This window comes from Leptonychotes weddellii, chromosome 6, assembly GCF_054177405.1.
Source record: "Leptonychotes weddellii isolate Sample4059 chromosome 6, ASM5417740v2, whole genome shotgun sequence".
In the NCBI taxonomy this organism is placed as follows: Eukaryota; Metazoa; Chordata; class Mammalia; order Carnivora; family Phocidae; genus Leptonychotes; species Leptonychotes weddellii.
In genome coordinates, this window is record NC_138374.1 from 85,518,881 (window position 1) to 85,535,273 (window position 16,393).

Consider the following 16,393-nt stretch of genomic DNA (forward strand, 5'->3'; position numbering starts at 1 on the left):
TACGAGGCCTCTATCTTGGGCACGCACACATCCCCCTTCCAGTCCACAGCCTTAGCCCACTTCTAGCAAGAATCCTGCTGAGTCAGTTTAGAGAGAACTCGCCCCCACCCTGGATATCTGATCAGCCTGGCCTGTCATCAGCAAGAATTCCTCTCCCCCTACTGTCACCTCGGAATGTCTACCCACTGATTCCCTTACTCTGCCTGTGGGCTGTACTTCCCCAACCTGTCTTTGCTGTATTCAGAGCTGAGTCCGTATCTCTCCCCTAGTGTGATAGTCTCGACGCCTACTTCCATATTACTGAATAAAGTCTTCCTTTGCATTTTAACACAAGTGCCAGAATTTTTTTTTTTTTTTCCTTGAACGACTTCCCAACAAAAACCCAAACCCAGAATCTTTTTCTGGAAGGAGAAAGGCTTCGGGGCTTGTCTGCTCATTGTCCAAAGAGCTGTCCTTTGAACGTTTCGGAGTAGATCCCTCTATACAGTTACTTCCTCCACGAGATTACATGCTCGAGCTTTAACAGGTAACAACTACGCGTGCCAGGAAGTTCCTTCCCCATGTATACTACGAACCCGAAGTTCTGGACCTATGCTTGCCAGCATCCGAGGATGCTTCCCCAAAGATCCTGGACCCCTCCTTAGGCCCCTCCACACTCCGTTGCTGGTCTACCCTTCATAACGCATTCCTTGAAGCTTCGACAGGGTGCCTCGGGTGCTCCTCCAAGCAAATGCAAACCACTGGTGAATGCAAACGAGCACAGGGATAAGTGCACCCAGGTCACACTCCGTTAAAGCGTAAATCCGGGCTCTTCCTGCCTCCGGCCCGCCGAGGGCACACACAGCGCATCGGAAGCTGACGGCCCCCGGGAGGGGGCAGGGTAGGGAGGGGAACCGAGAAGGCGGAGGGCACCGCGGCGCAGGCCGGTGCGAAGGAGACGCGAGGAGGGTCGGGAGCTCCGCGGGGAGGAACGTGACGAGCCGACCTGCCGGAAACTGCGCCGGGAGGAGGGTCCGGAGCTGGAGCGGGGCCGTCCCCCGGCGCCGCCGAGGCCCGCTGACATCAGCCGCGCTCCTCCCCCTCGCCTCCCAACACCCTCAGCTCACGGCCGGACCCTCCTCCTCCCACCACGTGTCCTGCCCGCTCCCTCCCGAGGGGCCGCGCGCACGGGAGAGCCGGAGAGGCGGCGGGGATGGCGCTGTGACAGCCGGGCCGGAGCCCTCGGCGTCTCCCCCCGCGGCCCCGGCCCGCGCCCCGGCCGCTCGGTGAGTGCGCGCGGGCGGCGAGCCGGAGGCCCGAGGTGGCGTGGCCCTTCCCGCCGCTCCGGGGCGGCTCGGCGGCGGCGGGGGCGGGGGCGCGAGGCTGCAGCTGCAGCGGCCGCCACCGCCTTTGTTGCGGGCCCGCCCGGGTGGCAGGCGGTGCCGGCTCCCGCCGCCCGGCAGGTGCGCCGGGGCGGGGAGGGGGCCCGGCGGGGAGGAGGGCTGGGCCGCTGGGGGCGGGGGGCAGGCGGGGGCGGCGGGAGCGCTCCCGGCGCGGGACCCGGGAGAAAGGGAAATGGGACAAGATGGCTGGAGAAACCCGAGCGCGCCCGGGGGCGCGGCGGCCGCGGGCGGGGCGCGGGGCCGTGGGCGGGTGGGCGGCGGCGGCCGTGGTTGCGGGCACCTTGCCGGGGACACCATCGCTGCCGGGCGGTGTCACCTCTGCCCCCACCTCTTGCCCAGGAGCGGGCGGGGGAGGCGGCGGCCAAGTTCGGGCCCCAGCTCCCAGGGATCTGAAGCCTGTTCCGCTCGTCCCAGACCCGTCGCATTCGCCAGTCCTTTTTGGAAATCTAGAAAAAGCACACTTTGAACTCTGGAGGGATCTTTTCTTTGGAAGCCCGGTCGGTTGCGGCCCACAAGATGCACACTCACTCACACCTAGTAATTGCCCGCGCCCCTAGAGGGCAGGAACGCGGCCCTTTGTACGGGCCTACTGCTCAGGCAGAAGAGTATTTGCGGCCCAGAGGCCTTTCCCGGCGGGGGTGGGCCCTAGCAGATTTCTGCACCTTCTTGGGTATCCAGGCATACACCTCACTATGTATCACTGAGTCTCGGGTTTGGAAAAATCCCTTAAGGCAGAATGACTATTTTCTGAACCAGCTCATGGACAGAATCTTTGACTTTGGAAAATCCAGGTGATGGTTATTCTGGTCCTACCAACCTCCTGATGCTTAACTGGCCTGTAGGGACAACCCAGTTGAGCAAGTGTCCTATCTGTATCCAAACACCTTCAATGATAGGAAGCCAACACCCCTTTCCTGCCACAGATTTCATGTTTGAGTGGCACTGACTGGGAGCAAGTTCTGTCTTTCACTGCACTCTTTAGAACCTCTTCCAGGAATGTTTACCCACCGGCCTGTTCTGCCCCTGGATCTCTACAGAACCAGTCTGGGCTCTTCCACAGGTAGTTTTTTAAATATTTGAAGGCAGTCAGGTATGTTATCTGCCTGCACCCCCTCTTATCATAATTAAATATGTCACCTTCCAGCTTCCTGGTGCTTTTCCTAAATCCCTTCCTCCCCAGGCCCGACTCCGTTCCTTCCCTTATTCCAGTCTGAACAGTGCTCAGAACTAAGAGGTTTGTGCAAGCTAAGCCACCCCCATCCCAGGCTTTGAAGTGTTCACACTAGCGCCTGATTTTTCTCAACTGAATCTTGCTTGCAGAGATGGAGTCCACAGCCTACACTCTCAATTTGACCCTAAAAGAGGAAGAAGAGGAGGAAGAGATTCAGAGCCGGGAACTGGAAGATGGCCCCACGGATATGCAGAGAGTCCGGATCTGCTCAGAGGGTGGATGGGTAAGTAAGAAGATGTGGGGTCCACACAGCTATGAGGAGAGAAGCAGGCCTGGGAGCCAGGCTTGTTTTAAGTCTCCTCCTCAGGCAGACATAGGAAGTAAAAATAGCCCAGCCCTGTATGTTTGCATTCCTGAGAAAACAGTCCTGTGGCTTTAAAAGGCACTGTGAAGAATGGAAGAGCTGGTTCTAGGAACAGTCTCTTCAGCCATGGTGCTGATCAGCATTCAGGTTGGAAATTCCGGAGGCGGAGAGCTTATCTCTACGCTGTTCCCCTGAGTCCCCTACACCCTGCTCTGTGTCCGGCGTGTTGCAGACACCAACTACCAAACTATAGGGTTTGCTGACCTATGTTAAAGAAAAAAAGTTCTGATGCTTGTGAAGGTGGTAAGGAAGAGTGTTCAGGACTGTTGAGACAGGTGTCAAGACTGTTGTGGTAGGGGAGAGTTGGGGCTCAGCACTGAATACAGTGAGACCCGTGGGGATTTCTAACCAAGGAGCCAGAGCGGAGGGGTCCGTGGAGGGAAAGTTACTAAGTGGAGACATCAAGAATAGGGGGGATTCTCGCTAAACTGACTGAATAAGATTCTTGCTCAAGGCAGGCTAGGGTGATCAAATGTCAAGAGTGGGGGAGTCTTTCTAAACGGACTTAGCAGGATTCTTGCTAAGACGGGGCTGGGCAGGCTGAGGACAGGAGGGGAGCCCACAGGGTGGCCTGGCAGAGAGGAGGGCTCAAGGAGCCTGGCTGAGTTTGGGAAGGAGAGGGTCTGCTGCTGGTTGGAGGGACCCCATTTTAAATAAGACTTGGGGCATTGAGCTGACACGAGGAGAGCTTCAGGACACGAGGCCAGTTCTTTGTGAACACGTCTCGGGATCGCGCACACATAGGAGAGCAGCATTCCCTGCTGGCCTGAATTGAAGGATTGGGGTGGTAGGCAGCAGAGACTGTGGGACATATCCAGACAGAAGAGTGTGACAGAGTAAACTTATGAGAATGTAAATGCAACATGGTCCATCCAAATCCCTGCCGGTCCGCCTGTGGCAGGTCTCATGTGGACCAGAGCTCCCTAGAAGCCTCACCCCGAGAAGTGAGCAGGGCTTGTGCCAAGGGCGCTTCTGGACACTCCAGGGGGGAAAATAGGTATTTATAGATATCTGTGTAATAGATATTTATCGTTATAATTGTGTATAATTATTCACAGTACATACTGGACATCGTGACATTTGGGCACGAATGGTGAAAATCTTAAACATGCAACAAACTGACATTCCTTTTCTCTGCTTAGTTTTATATGTGAACGTTATCAGTACCCATTATATTCTTTGTTTCCAATAGGAGATCTGTATTCATAGAATCCTGGTCCTCCCAGATGTCCAGTCCAGCTCCCCTCCCACACGAGGGAATCGGGGAGCAGAGAGGTTATCTACTTTGCCCCAAGGATATGCATGTTCACTGATATTTGTTCTGAAAAATGCCTATTGAGCTGGACCCTTAAAAGTAGTGCAGTTTGTTGTGTATATACCTCAATAAAAAAAAAAAAGAAGACGAAGAAAAGAAAAACAATACACCACCAGGCTCTGGGTCCGCAGTCTGGCTCTGTAGGCTGCACGGCCCTTTTGTTTCTGTGTTCTCTGCCATCCCAGCCTCCTCCCCAATTCGGCTCCCCCATGGCTGGGGAGACCTTGGAGGACAGGAGTCAGTCCCATCTGGCCTGGAACGAGACCTCAAGGCAGTAGAAACCTTGGGCTCTAAGGCTGTATTGGCCAACCCAGAACATCTAGATAGCGTGGAAAACCTTGGACAATGGGCAGAGTGAAGGTGGACCTTCAGTGTGGCAGGCAATGTGGCAGCAGGACAGCGAGGAGAGAGCAAGGCGAAGACCATGCCTGGCTGGGAAAGAAGGAGGTAGCTGCAGGGGTTGGGGCGGGGGGGCTGGCTTTGGGGGCCTCCACGCAGTCTGCCACCCATCTGCAGTTATTGAGCACAGCGGTGGTGTTCAAGACAAGATCCCTAGTCCCCTGGAGTTGCCAGTCTTGTGAGGAAGGTAGGGAAGTGGACATACTTCATAGTACGTCATTCGGAGTGCAGTGGGGGGCGGTAGCTCAGGAGTGGGGTCTCATTCAGGCTGGAGAGCTCGAGAGGCTTCGGGCAGAAGGACCTGGTCTTGAGCAGTGGGTAGGTTGACTCCTGGGGACGTTTGGCAATATCTGAAGACATGTTTGGCTCTCATGACTTGGGTGGGGGTTGGGGAGTGGGAGATCCTAGTAGGCATCTCCTGGGGAGAGGCCAGGGACACTGCTAAACATCTACAATGCACAGGACAGCCTCCACAGCAAAGGATTATCTGGCTCAAAACGTCATTAGTGCTGAGGTTGAAAAACCCTGCTTTAGGGTATTGAACCAGGGAAAGAAAAGAAATGAATCTGTTCCTCAAATAGGTATTTTGGTTGTAAGAGAATTGTGTTAGGGTGATCAATAAAAGCCTTTCCGACGTAAGAACCGTGCCATATATTAGGATAATACTCCATAGGAGAATTGGAGTAGAAATAAGAGTTTCGAGGAGAGAAAAGGAAAAATGTGTCTTGAACTGAGTCTCATTCACGAGTGGCACTGGCCAAGGGAAGGGAGGGGGCTTGCGCTCCAGACACGAGGAAAGCATAAGCAAGAGCCCCCGAGAGGAAAGCTTGTGTGCGGGGTTAGGAGCAGCTCCCGTAGCCAAGTGGCCCTGCTGAAAAAGCACGGGCTTTGGAGTCAGACTCCCTAACTCGGTGACTGTGGGCAAGTTACTTAGCAGCTGTTTCCTCACGCATAAAAGTAGGGTAGTGACTCCCATTTCTTTACATTGTTGAAAGGATTCTGCAAGATCATCTCTTTAAACGTGTAAGAGGGACTGCCCTGCCCAGTGCCTGGCAGCCAGCAGGCGCCCCCTGCGGATGCGGGGCACAGCCCTTGGCCCCAGGAGCCCTACCAGCTTCTCTGGGTGGTCGTGCCGCGTCCTCAGTGAGGCTGTAGGTGTCTGGGTACTTCCCTCGGAGATCCACCGGATGCCGGCCTGCCGGCAGAGCAAGGCCACACACAGCTGAAGGGAAGAACACCTCTCTGATGTGCCCTGGATCTTCTGAGGAAAGGGAAGAGGACGAAGATTGAGGGTCCTCCCTACCTGGGAGGCCGAGAAAGGGTGTCTGGGGGGATTGAACACAGGCTGCCTGACTTTGGAGTTTTGCCCAGGGCTCGCCCTGTTTACCTTACTGCTGTGCTTAGCCAGATACAAAGCTTCTGTGGAGAGAGGGGAGGCCTGCACCACGGGGTCTGGCTGAAGGCTTGCTGGATCCTCACAGAGGGTTGCTGTGAAGAGAATTTCTAAGCCACGGCACTGTGTGTCTCTGGAGCATAATGTGGGCTTGTTTGAAGATCCTCTGTGGATCAGTCATAAATACGAGGAGATGAATCTGGCACCAGCCAGCCTCTAGCCACCCTTCTTATAACTTCGGGGCTCCTGATATTTTTACCAGGCCTAGGATACATTACTTTTGTGAGTATCGATAGACCCTCTGAAATGACAGGCCTAGGCAGGCCTGTGTCCCATTTTATCAGCAAAGGGAAAAGGACTATAAATAGGTATGGCCTAGATCTGGAATTTCCTAGGGAGAGAAGAGGCCAAAGAGAGAGTTGTTCAAAAGCCTGGAAAGTGGGAAGGGGTGGGGTGGAAAATTCCTGGCTGCCTGGCTTTCCAGATTGATGAAGCCTGAAGAAAACCTAGAGATCCATCCCTTTTTACCTCCTAGTATCTCACCGTATTTCAAAGAGGAGGCTTGGTTTTGTGCCAGACAATGGTTTAATGATTATTTGAAGCCATTCTAAGTGGAACAAGAGAAGGGAAATTCGGATATTGTTTGCTTAAATCAAAAACACATTGTTAGGTGATTACTATCTACAAGAAGTGTCCTAAGCTTAGGGAAAATGGAGTAAGCATAGGTTTTGCACTCAGTGAGCCTGTATTTCAGTGGAAGAAGCAGACAAGTAAACCAAAAGAATACTGCATTGCGATAAGTACCACCATAGTGTTGGCCTCCGGGTACCGTGGGAACATGCAGGTGGGCACACGACCCAGGTTAGGGTGGGCTTCCCAGGGAACAGGACATCTAGGCTAAGCCTTGGAAGGTGGATGGGTGTCAGCCAGGCCAGAAATGGGAACAACCTCTGAGGCTGTGGGAGAGCCATGTGCGGGGACATGAGGTTTGCTTGGGGACCTGCAGGCATTGAGTATAGCTGTGCATGGAGGTGGGGGAGAGTGGAGGGCTGGTCACCAGGGAGGCCACTTTGCTTTGTAGGGCCTGGAGCCTTCAACCCAAAGAGTGCTAGGTCCAGACCTCAGTGCTGCCATTTAATGGCCTCTCTGAACCCATTTCCTCCTTGATTAAATGGGGTTGTTGGAGAAAGCAGATGAAGCAGTTATAGGGCCTCTCCTAGGAAGTGCTCCCTACATATAGGGAGATGTGAGACTGGGAGTGAGGGAAGTGGGAGAGTGAGAGTTGGAAGGGAGGACATGGACTTCGGGAATAAGGAGAAATGCCAATGTCCAAATGACTGATGGCTGGACACCTGAAGAAGCTACAGGCTGTGCAGACACTAATTTTCTAAGCTGATGAAAAATGGTCTCATAACTACCCAGGCTCTGGATTCAGCCTTGGGGAATAGCTTCGAAAGTGACAATACAAAGGAACCAGCCTGAAACCCTCGCCCAGTGATTTCTTACCGCTGAATATGATGAACTTTGGAGGAGGATTTTTAATGACCGAAAGAAACAACATGGTAAAGAGAAAAGCACATAGTTGAGTAAACAAGAGGAGGATGGTTTGGGTGGCCTGGCTGTCTCTAGCTGTCAGTGGCCATTCCCACAGGGGTGGGGGGCGTGGGGGCGGTGGGGAGAGAGGAGTAGAGCTGCCTTCTCTGTCCTTAGGGCTTTCTGCCGAAGGTCTAGGCATGAAAGCAAACTAGTTTGCTCCAGTATCTCATTACATAAATTTAAGCTCTAATTAGCTCTTCTCTCCTCCTACGCACGCTCTTGTAGATTAGAAAAAGCCAAATGAGGCCCTCTCTCTCACTGGCTCCTCCCTGGGTGTTGGGTTCTGAGTCAAACACTAGGGCTGGTGCCCCTGGAAATGGAGAACGGTGCCCAGGAACCCCACCCCCCCACCCCCCGCCTCCTCCTGGGCCAGAGATCTGCCAACTTGGGAAGGCAGGGGATGGTTGGGCGGGTTGTATTGGTAGGGGGATTGTCTTAGGGTGTTTCCTTGGGTGTGGTTGCTCCTGGCTCTACAGTGGGGGCTGAGCTGAGATCAGCTGTCCCTGCAGTGTGTGTCCCAGCCTGGTGATCTGGTGATCAGTGCTGGGGAGTTTCCCTTCTCAAGGTGCAGTGATAGACACTCAGCAGGGCACGTGAGACCTGCGCTGTGTGCTCGTTTCGCCTCTAGTGGCCTAGTGATGTGGACAGAGCATGTCCACCCGGTCAAGGCCCCTTCCCTGTGAAATGAAGATGTGTGAGTCTGTGTCTGCATGTGCCTATTAGTCGTTGAGAAAGGCCTGTTCACTGTTTCAGGTGCCCGCCCTATTCGATGAGGTGGCCATATATTTTTCCGATGAGGAGTGGGAAGTTTTGACGGAGCAACAAAAGGCCCTGTACCGGGAAGTCATGAGGATGAATTATGAAACTGTCCTGTCCCTGGGTAAAGCTTTGTTTTCCTTTGTCTCCTGGAAGCTCTGAGCCCAGAGAATTGTTTCCATGTCTCTTCTCTGGTGTGTCCAACATCCCTTTCTCCTGAACTTGGACTCTGTCCCCTCCATGCCTGTGCCCATTTAATTTCCTGTTTTTGATGTAGGCAGGATATAAATATTGTGTCCTTCTACCCGGCAACTTGTGCCAGTTCTCCGAACTATCCCTATTCAACCCAGGCATTCACATAAAAAAAGTCATAACTTGGGGCACCTAGGGGGCTCAGTCGGTGAAGCAACCGACTCTTGATTTCAGCTCAGGTCGTGATCTCAGTGTCGTGAGATCAGAGCCCCATGTCACGCTCTGCGCTCAGTGTGGTTATCTGCTTAGAATGTTCTCTCTCTCTCTCTCTCCCCCTGTCCCTCTGCCCCTATGCACCACATGCGCATGCACTCCCTCTCTCTCAAATAAATAAATCTTAAAAAAAAAAAAAAAAAGACATAACCTGAGAAATGTCAACACAGGTCTGGGCCTATGTTTCATACGTTCCTTAGGAGGGAAGGCAGGCCTCATTATTACCCTGTCAAGCCTCAGACACTTGGGAACATAACCCGAAAGAATCCTTTCTTCCCTCCCAGCATTGATAAGCCACGTAATTACAATGTAACCATTTGGAGGCATTTCCTAGTTTGCTCATATATGAATGTTCAGAATGTTCAATAGGTAGTCACTGCATCTACCCACTTGCCTACTACATGCAGTTCTTTTTTGTTGTTGTTGCTAGTACCAGCCCTCATTAGCAGAGGTCCATAAATTCCGCTGGACAGACTTATTTCCTATCATATTTTTTCTTTTAAGTATCCCTGAGCCCTTTCCCCCGTCTTCTGTATATCTCCACATTGAGAGTAGCTTGTGTGCGGGAGGGTATTCCTGAAGTATTATAAAATACTCATTTTGGCAGTGCTCTAAGCCAGTAACGCACAGCTGTAACCTGTTCTATTTCCTACAAACAGAATTCCCATTCCCTAAGCCAGACATGATCACTCGGTTGGAAGGGGACGAGGAGTCCCAGAATTCTGATGAATGGCAGCTCCAAGGAGGAACCTTTGCAGGTACAATTAAACCACTCCAGCATCCATCCACTGGGGAGCATGGGGAAGCTGGATTTTAAGTTTCCCTATACATTGTGTGGGGTATTTAAGAGTAAGGCAGGGTTATGAGGCGGAAAGATGATGGGCTTTGGAATTTCAGAATCTTCTTTCCAGTGCTCCGTGACCTTAGGCCATTTCATTCACCTCTCTGAGCCCCCTTTTCTTCCTCTGTCAGCTGTGGGTAATACATCTCAAGGTGCAACCTTGAGATGTGCATGAAGCACTTTGAAGCTTGTATGGCATTTGGTCCAGTGGGTGAAGGAGGCCACCTCCATAGTGCAGCATGTACCTCTGAAAACCAAGGAAAATAATGTGACGAAGCATGTGGCCAGGGTTATTTACCCTGGTTTCTTGTCCATTTCATCTTGGATAGAAAAAGCAAGAACAGATGTAGTACGTATGTGAGCAGATATGTCTGAGAAGCACATGGTCCTTTATCAAGCATCATAGTTAGGAGGATAACAGTTGGCTAAATACAGGTTTCAAGCAGCCAGTGGTTTTACTCACCTTCTCTCTAGAGCTAAGAGTTTAAAATGCCATATTTTATTGATTCTAAGACATTTTCCCCCCACCTTGTTAACATCTTTGAAGTTAAGAACACCTCTTAGAATTAATGGCATTTTTTTTTTCTTTTTTTAATGGTGTATCTTGCAGCTGATGGCATCTTAGTTTTGGTGAGAAAGGATAATTTCTCCAAGTACTACTCAGTTTCTGTGACCACCTTCTAAATACACACGTACAGTGAAACCCAGTTCTGACATTGGTGTGAAGGAACTAGTGTTCTGCATTACAGGCTTAACTGTGCTAAGTATGGTTTTGCGGTAGATTTTCTTGGTTTAAGGAATGTGATCCGGGCCATGGTGTATCTAAATTCTGTACTATTATATGGTAGTATGGGTTATATTTGGTTTTCCACCCACATAACAATATTTTGACCCAAACGTGGCCCACAAAACAATCGTGTGATCCGAGTCAGGTACCTGTGTTCAGTTTCCAGCTCTGGCACTTTCTAGCTCACCTACCTTGATGCCTCACTTCACTTCTGTAGCTTTATCTGCAAAGCAGGAGTAATGATACATAGGTGTTACGGGAATTAGACGCGGTGATCCAGAGGAATTGGCACAGGAGTAAGGACTCTTAGGAAATGCTTTCTGTTATTAAGGTTACGGCTTTGGGTGGACCCTCAGATTAAGATATTCTTAGCATTTCGACCCAGCAAATCAGGGAATAGGCCAGAAGTCATTTTAAGTACTGACCTCTTTGCCCCTCCCTGTTTGTCTCCCAGAAAATGAAGAGTCTGATGTCAAGCCCCCAGATTGGGTGGGTCCGATGAACGCCACCCCGCAGTTTGCTCAGCCCCAGCACCTGGACGGGTTTGGCCTCCGCCTGCCCCGGGACCTCACAGAGCTCCCCGAGTGGAGCGAGGGGTACCCCTTCTACATGGCCATGGGCTTCCCGGGGTATGACCTCTCCGCGGACGAGATTGCGGGGAAGTTTCCGTTCAGCAGGGGCATGCGGCGCAGTTATGACGCGGGGTTCAAGTTAATGGTGGTGGAATATGCCGAGAGCACCAACAACTGCCAGGCTGCCAAGCAGTTTGGAGTGCTGGAAAAGAACGTTCGAGACTGGCGCAAAGTGAAGCCACAGCTCCAGAACGCCCACGCCATGCGGCGGGCATTCCGCGGCCCCAAGAACGGGCGCTTTGCCCTGGTGGACCAGCGTGTGGCCGAGTATGTCAGGTACATGCAGGCCAAAGGGGACCCCATCACCCGGGAGGCGATGCAGCTGAAAGCGCTCGAGATCGCCCAGGAAATGAACATTCCGGAGAAAGGGTTCAAGGCTAGCTTGGGCTGGTGTCGAAGGATGATGCGAAGGTACGACTTGTCCCTGAGGCACAAAGTGCCCGTGCCCCAGCAGCTGCCCGAGGACCTGACCGAGAAGCTCGTCACGTACCAGCGCAGCGTGCTGGCCCTGCGCAGGGCGCACGACTACCAGGTGGCCCAGATGGGCAACGCCGACGAGACGCCCATTTGCCTTGAGGTGCCGTCACGGGTGACGGTGGACAACCAGGGCGAGAAGCCAGTCTTGGTCAAGACGCCGGGCAGGGAGAAGCTAAAAATTACAGCAATGCTGGGTGTCCTGGCAGACGGGAGGAAACTGCCGCCGTACATCATTTTGAGGGGCACGTACATCCCCCCCGGGAAGTTCCCCAGCGGCATGGAGATCCGCTGCCACCGCTACGGATGGATGACGGAGGACTTGATGCAGGACTGGTTGGAAGTGGTGTGGCGGCGGCGGACGGGCGGGGCGCCCAAGCAGCGCGGGATGCTGATCCTGAACGGCTTCCGCGGCCACGCCACTGACTCGGTGAAGAGCTCCATGGAGAGCATGAACACCGATATGGTCATCATCCCGGGGGGCCTGACCTCGCAGCTGCAGGTGTTGGATGTGGTGGTCTACAAGCCACTCAACGACAGCGTGCGGGCCCAGTACTCCAACTGGCTTCTGGCCGGCAACCTGGCGCTCAGCCCCACCGGCAACGCCAAGAAGCCGCCCCTGGGCCTCTTCCTGGAGTGGGTCATGGTTGCCTGGAATAGCATCTCCAGTGAGTCCATCGTGCAGGGCTTCAAGAAGTGCCACATCTCCAGCAATCTGGAAGACGAAGATGATGTCCTGTGGGAGATTGAGAGCGAGCTTCCAGGGGGAGGGGAGGCCCCCAGAGATTGCGATACTGAGACTGCGCGGGAGGGCAACTGACACCCGGGGGAGAACTAAGGTAACCAGGCAGGCCCAGGTGCACGCTTGGCGCCTTCACTGACAGCCCTGTTTGTGTTCCACAAACACCCGCCCTCTTACCATCCTTTCCTTCGGTTCCAAGAACTCTCAAGCCTATGGTACAGTACCACAGGTAACAGGCCCTCGGCTGCTCCTGGACGTCAGTCTGGTGTCGCTTGGCTTGCTTGTGGGGGTTTTGCTCTGAGGCCTGGCCCCGGGAGTGCTTGTATAGGACATAAAACGAACAAAGAGTGAGCTACCGGAACATTTAATCTGAGAGCCGTCATGCTCAAATTATTTGGGCCTGACATTGCTCAGTTAAACAGAGTTTTGCCCAAAAGCCAACTTTCTTCTTTCCCTTACAAATCATGTTGAACATTTAGGGCCAGGTGCACGGTGCTCCCTTTCACTGGCCTGTAGGGAGAACGCAGTGATGTCTCGAGAGCACCGTGTGCTACGTGCCTCAGCTCAGTCCTTGAGCGGTCGCAGAAGCCCGCTAGGACGTGAGAACTGCAGCTTAGGCTGGCTTTTCCCTAGGAATTCAGAAGTGCTTTAGAACATCCTCTTCGTCTCATAATGACCTTCACATGGGTGGAGTGAGCAATTGCAATAGTTTCTTGTAGTCCACTGAGGTCTGAAGGGATTTCTAAATTGAATGCACCAAAAAAAGAAAACAGGGCACATATCTAGGACTACAGTGAGGACTAGGACAATAGGCCTGGAATTTTCGGAGTTGACTATAGAAGGGGAGCAGCTTCAAGAGGAAGCGGGGAGTGGGGACTAACCAGCAACACCAGTGGAGGCGAGCCTACTCCCCCCCCACCTTACTCCCCCCCCCCACACACACACATACACACCTTGAGATGGGAGAACAGCCAACCAGGTACAGTGGGGGAGCAAACAATTCATCTTACCCTCTCGCTCTCCTTTCCCTAATTGTCAGTTAATTTGTTTCCCAGAGACACAGTGTTTAATATGAAAGGTCATTCCTTCCTTTACAGAGGACCTAAAACTATCTTGACATCTCTTCTTCCTTTTGTAGCATAACTCCATGGTTCCGTCCTACTTGCTTTTTTTCTCCAAAGGAAATGCTAACTGAAGTCTTTCATCCCTCTCCTCGCTGTGTAAGTGCAGGAGTGACTTCTGTCTCTTTCCCTGCCCCCAAGTCAAAGTGGACTCATACTGCTGGACTCCAGTGTAATTCTGAGACCCCTGGATAACAGTGGCGCCAAGGAGGAGTTCTTACTGTTACATTCAAATCACCGAAACTGCTTCCCTGCCCCTCATGTCCCCTACCCTGTCCCTCCACGAACTCAGCCTCCCTTTTCTGCTAACCATTATACTGATTCCGTTGGAAAGCAAACTTTGGATTATAGTTTTTCATTCTTTTCTCATTTTACCTTTTTGTCCCCCCCCTCTTTATACATTTTTTATTTTCTAAGCTCTTTGCTACCAGGAGAGAGAGGAAAGGGGAAAAAAAGACAAGGGCTAGGCTGCAGCTGTGAAGGTGGGCATTTACGTCTATCAACCGTGACCTTTTGCTCATCATGACCACCAGTTCCCTATACAATAGCTGCCCTTTTGTGAACGGAAGAAGTGATAGAAGTAGTTAGGGATGCTCAGTAAACAGGAGACTTAGGAGGGGACAGATGGGCATAAAACTGCCTCTCCTCATCTATTTGGAAATCTGACTAATGGAATAATTTTGTTAAAATGTGTACGATTTCTAAAATCCAAGTGTTAATTCACACTTAGGTTCTCTCTGTTTTTGAAACAGGTGGGGAGGAAAACCCTCAAGAAGATTCCTCAAAGTGTGGATGCACAGGGAGCCGCAAAAGGCCACAGGGCTCGGAACAAGCCCACGTCTGGACAGCCGCCTGTGTACCCCATCCTGCGACATAGCCCAACCCCGCCCCACATCCACAAAGCGTCAGAAAAGGTGTCTGGGACCCTTGATTTCAGCAGAGACATGATTAGGGAAGAAACTGCTTCTGCCCCATTTTTTGTTTTGGAGATTAATCCATGTAAATATGAATGAACAAAGGTATTTCCTGGAGAAGAGACCGTTTGTTCAACACCAACAAGAGACTCAGATGGGCCCAACTCCACTGTGTCCTTTCTGTGGAGCAAACCTCAAGTAAATGTTTTCTTTTGCCTTTAAAAATGCTTCCAAGAGTAGAACCTGTGCCCACACAGGACAGGACTGCAGAGAAGGCTGTGTGGAAATGAGTCATTTATGTGTACCTGCTACTTACGTATTTCCTCTTTTGGAAAAATGAGATACTAATGATAACAAGATTCAGATAGACTGGCCTGGTGCCGGCAGATGGCTTTTCTACAGACTAGGTTACAGTAAGATACAGGTTAAAATAAACTGCTGTTTTATTTATCTTCCCAATCTGGTTGGCAGCTAGAATTTTTCAGGGCCTTCTTTAAGGGCCCTATTTGTCATTATACTTAATGACAGGGCAGCATTTAGTACACGAGCTTTTTCTCAGGCTGCCTGCACAAGTCACCATGAATTATCTGCTGTCTACATGGTACAAGGCTCATTGACTCATCTGATACTTGTTTTGTTGATTTCTTTAGTATTTTTATCACAAGGGTATGAGAGGACATGGGCCTTTAGCCACAGCCGTTTCAAGACTTCTAATCTCCTTCTACCCTGCAGGAATAAATGGAAGGTCTTTGAATTTTTACATTATAGTAATTTGCATTCCCACATAAGTTGTTATGAAAACATTCCTTCCAAGCTATCTGTACTACGAAAAAATATGCCAGGACCTTATAGACAAGGCCATTGCTAAAAATGTCATTCCAATGTCATATCTGAGTAACAGGCTACCGTAACCACTTTTCCTCCCTGTAGACTCAGCTCATTTATATATTATACTGTTCTTGGCCTCTTGAAACACCTGTTTCTACTCAGGTACTCATTTTCCTATTAGTGATTCACCTTAAAACCAGTTTTCCTCTAAGCAGGGGGCGGATATTGCACTTAGTTTCTGGTATCTGAATAACTTTTCGGTATTTGAATTGTTTCCCCATTTGCTTTCACCTGTACTAATTCTTTGTTATCTCAAATGGCATCCAAATCCAGCTACCTTTCATTCCAGAAGTTTCTATCCCCTCCACTTGGATTTAATTTGTCCTCCACTGTCCTGGTTCCTGGCCCTTCCTCTTCATGTCCTGTTTTACTTGTTTTGGGAGCTTAAATGATTTTATAAGACCTAATTTTGGGTTCCTGCATTGGAGCCATAGTTTTCTTACAGAGAAGAGTAGAAAATGGGTTCAACTCCTATTTCATTCCAGCAACATCTTGAGTCTCATCATCAGCTGATAGATGATGCCTTACAGGTTGCAATAGCACTGGAACTTTCCTAGAGTAATGGCTGTCCTGTCAGGGTTTTTCTGGGCTCATTCTTCCACTGACTTAATTATGAGCTATGCTTAACAGAGTCCCAGTACAACTATTTTGCAGAACGGCTATTACCCTAGAGTTACTATAGCACATATTGAGACATAGTTGTACTCCCTAGTAGATAGAAATTGACCCCAACAATAAACTTTGATAATAAAGACAATAGGCTATGGTGGTTTTATTTTTTACCTGCTAGCATTGTGAAAGGTCACACCTCAAACTGTGATTTACGCTTTATTCTCCATTCACGTTGGGGGGTGTGTGTGTGTGTCTGTATGTAATATCCTTGAATCAAAAAAGTGTTCATGGGATGGCAATATAAATGTTGGTGTCTGAAGACAAAGGAAAGAAAAATTACATACGTGGTTTTAAACTGAATTAAAAGTCCGGGGTGAGGGGCTGTGGGGAGGCCTGGCATGCATAGCTTTTTTCTTTCTTTTAACAATTTTATTTATTTGGGAGAGAGAGAGAGCACAAGCAAAGGGAGAAGGAGAGGGAG

The 16,393-nt window shown here is 50.9% G+C and overlaps 1 protein-coding gene and 1 non-coding gene across 3 annotated transcripts; both read left to right on the plus strand.

Annotated features, from left to right (window-relative positions):
* The first annotated feature begins 1,099 nt into the window (after nucleotides 1-1,099).
* On the plus strand, nucleotides 1,100-16,057 carry POGK (pogo transposable element derived with KRAB domain). Of its 2 annotated transcripts, none has more exons than XM_081824513.1 (6): nucleotides 1,100-1,265; nucleotides 2,703-2,836; nucleotides 8,434-8,560; nucleotides 9,561-9,659; nucleotides 10,984-12,474; nucleotides 14,251-16,057. In XM_081824513.1, the coding sequence occupies exons 2-5, from the start codon at nucleotides 2,705-2,707 to the stop codon at nucleotides 12,453-12,455; spliced, it is 1,830 nt and encodes a 609-aa protein (XP_081680639.1). In that variant the 5' UTR covers nucleotides 1,100-1,265; nucleotides 2,703-2,704; the 3' UTR covers nucleotides 12,456-12,474; nucleotides 14,251-16,057. The 2 variants fall into 2 exon arrangements, with proteins under 2 accessions (XP_081680639.1, XP_081680640.1); XM_081824514.1 differs by lacking the exon at nucleotides 1,100-1,265 and adding an exon at nucleotides 1,303-1,442.
* Nucleotides 3,842-3,959, plus strand: LOC115943552 (small nucleolar RNA SNORA52). The gene has a single exon (XR_004078131.2). It is a non-coding gene; the product is annotated as a small nucleolar RNA SNORA52 (small nucleolar RNA).
* Nucleotides 16,058-16,393: the final 336 nt, after the last annotated feature.

Excerpts from the sequence above, each read along its gene's own strand:
- POGK (XM_081824513.1), top strand. The coding sequence starts at position 2,705 with ATGGAGTCCACAGCCTACACTCTCAATTTGACCCTAAAAGAGGAAGAA. Across the intron at positions 8,561-9,560 it reads TGAAACTGTCCTGTCCCTGG|AATTCCCATTCCCTAAGCCA; the intron begins GTAAAGCTTTGT and ends TCCTACAAACAG. Across the intron at positions 9,660-10,983 it reads CCAAGGAGGAACCTTTGCAG|AAAATGAAGAGTCTGATGTC; the intron begins GTACAATTAAAC and ends TTTGTCTCCCAG.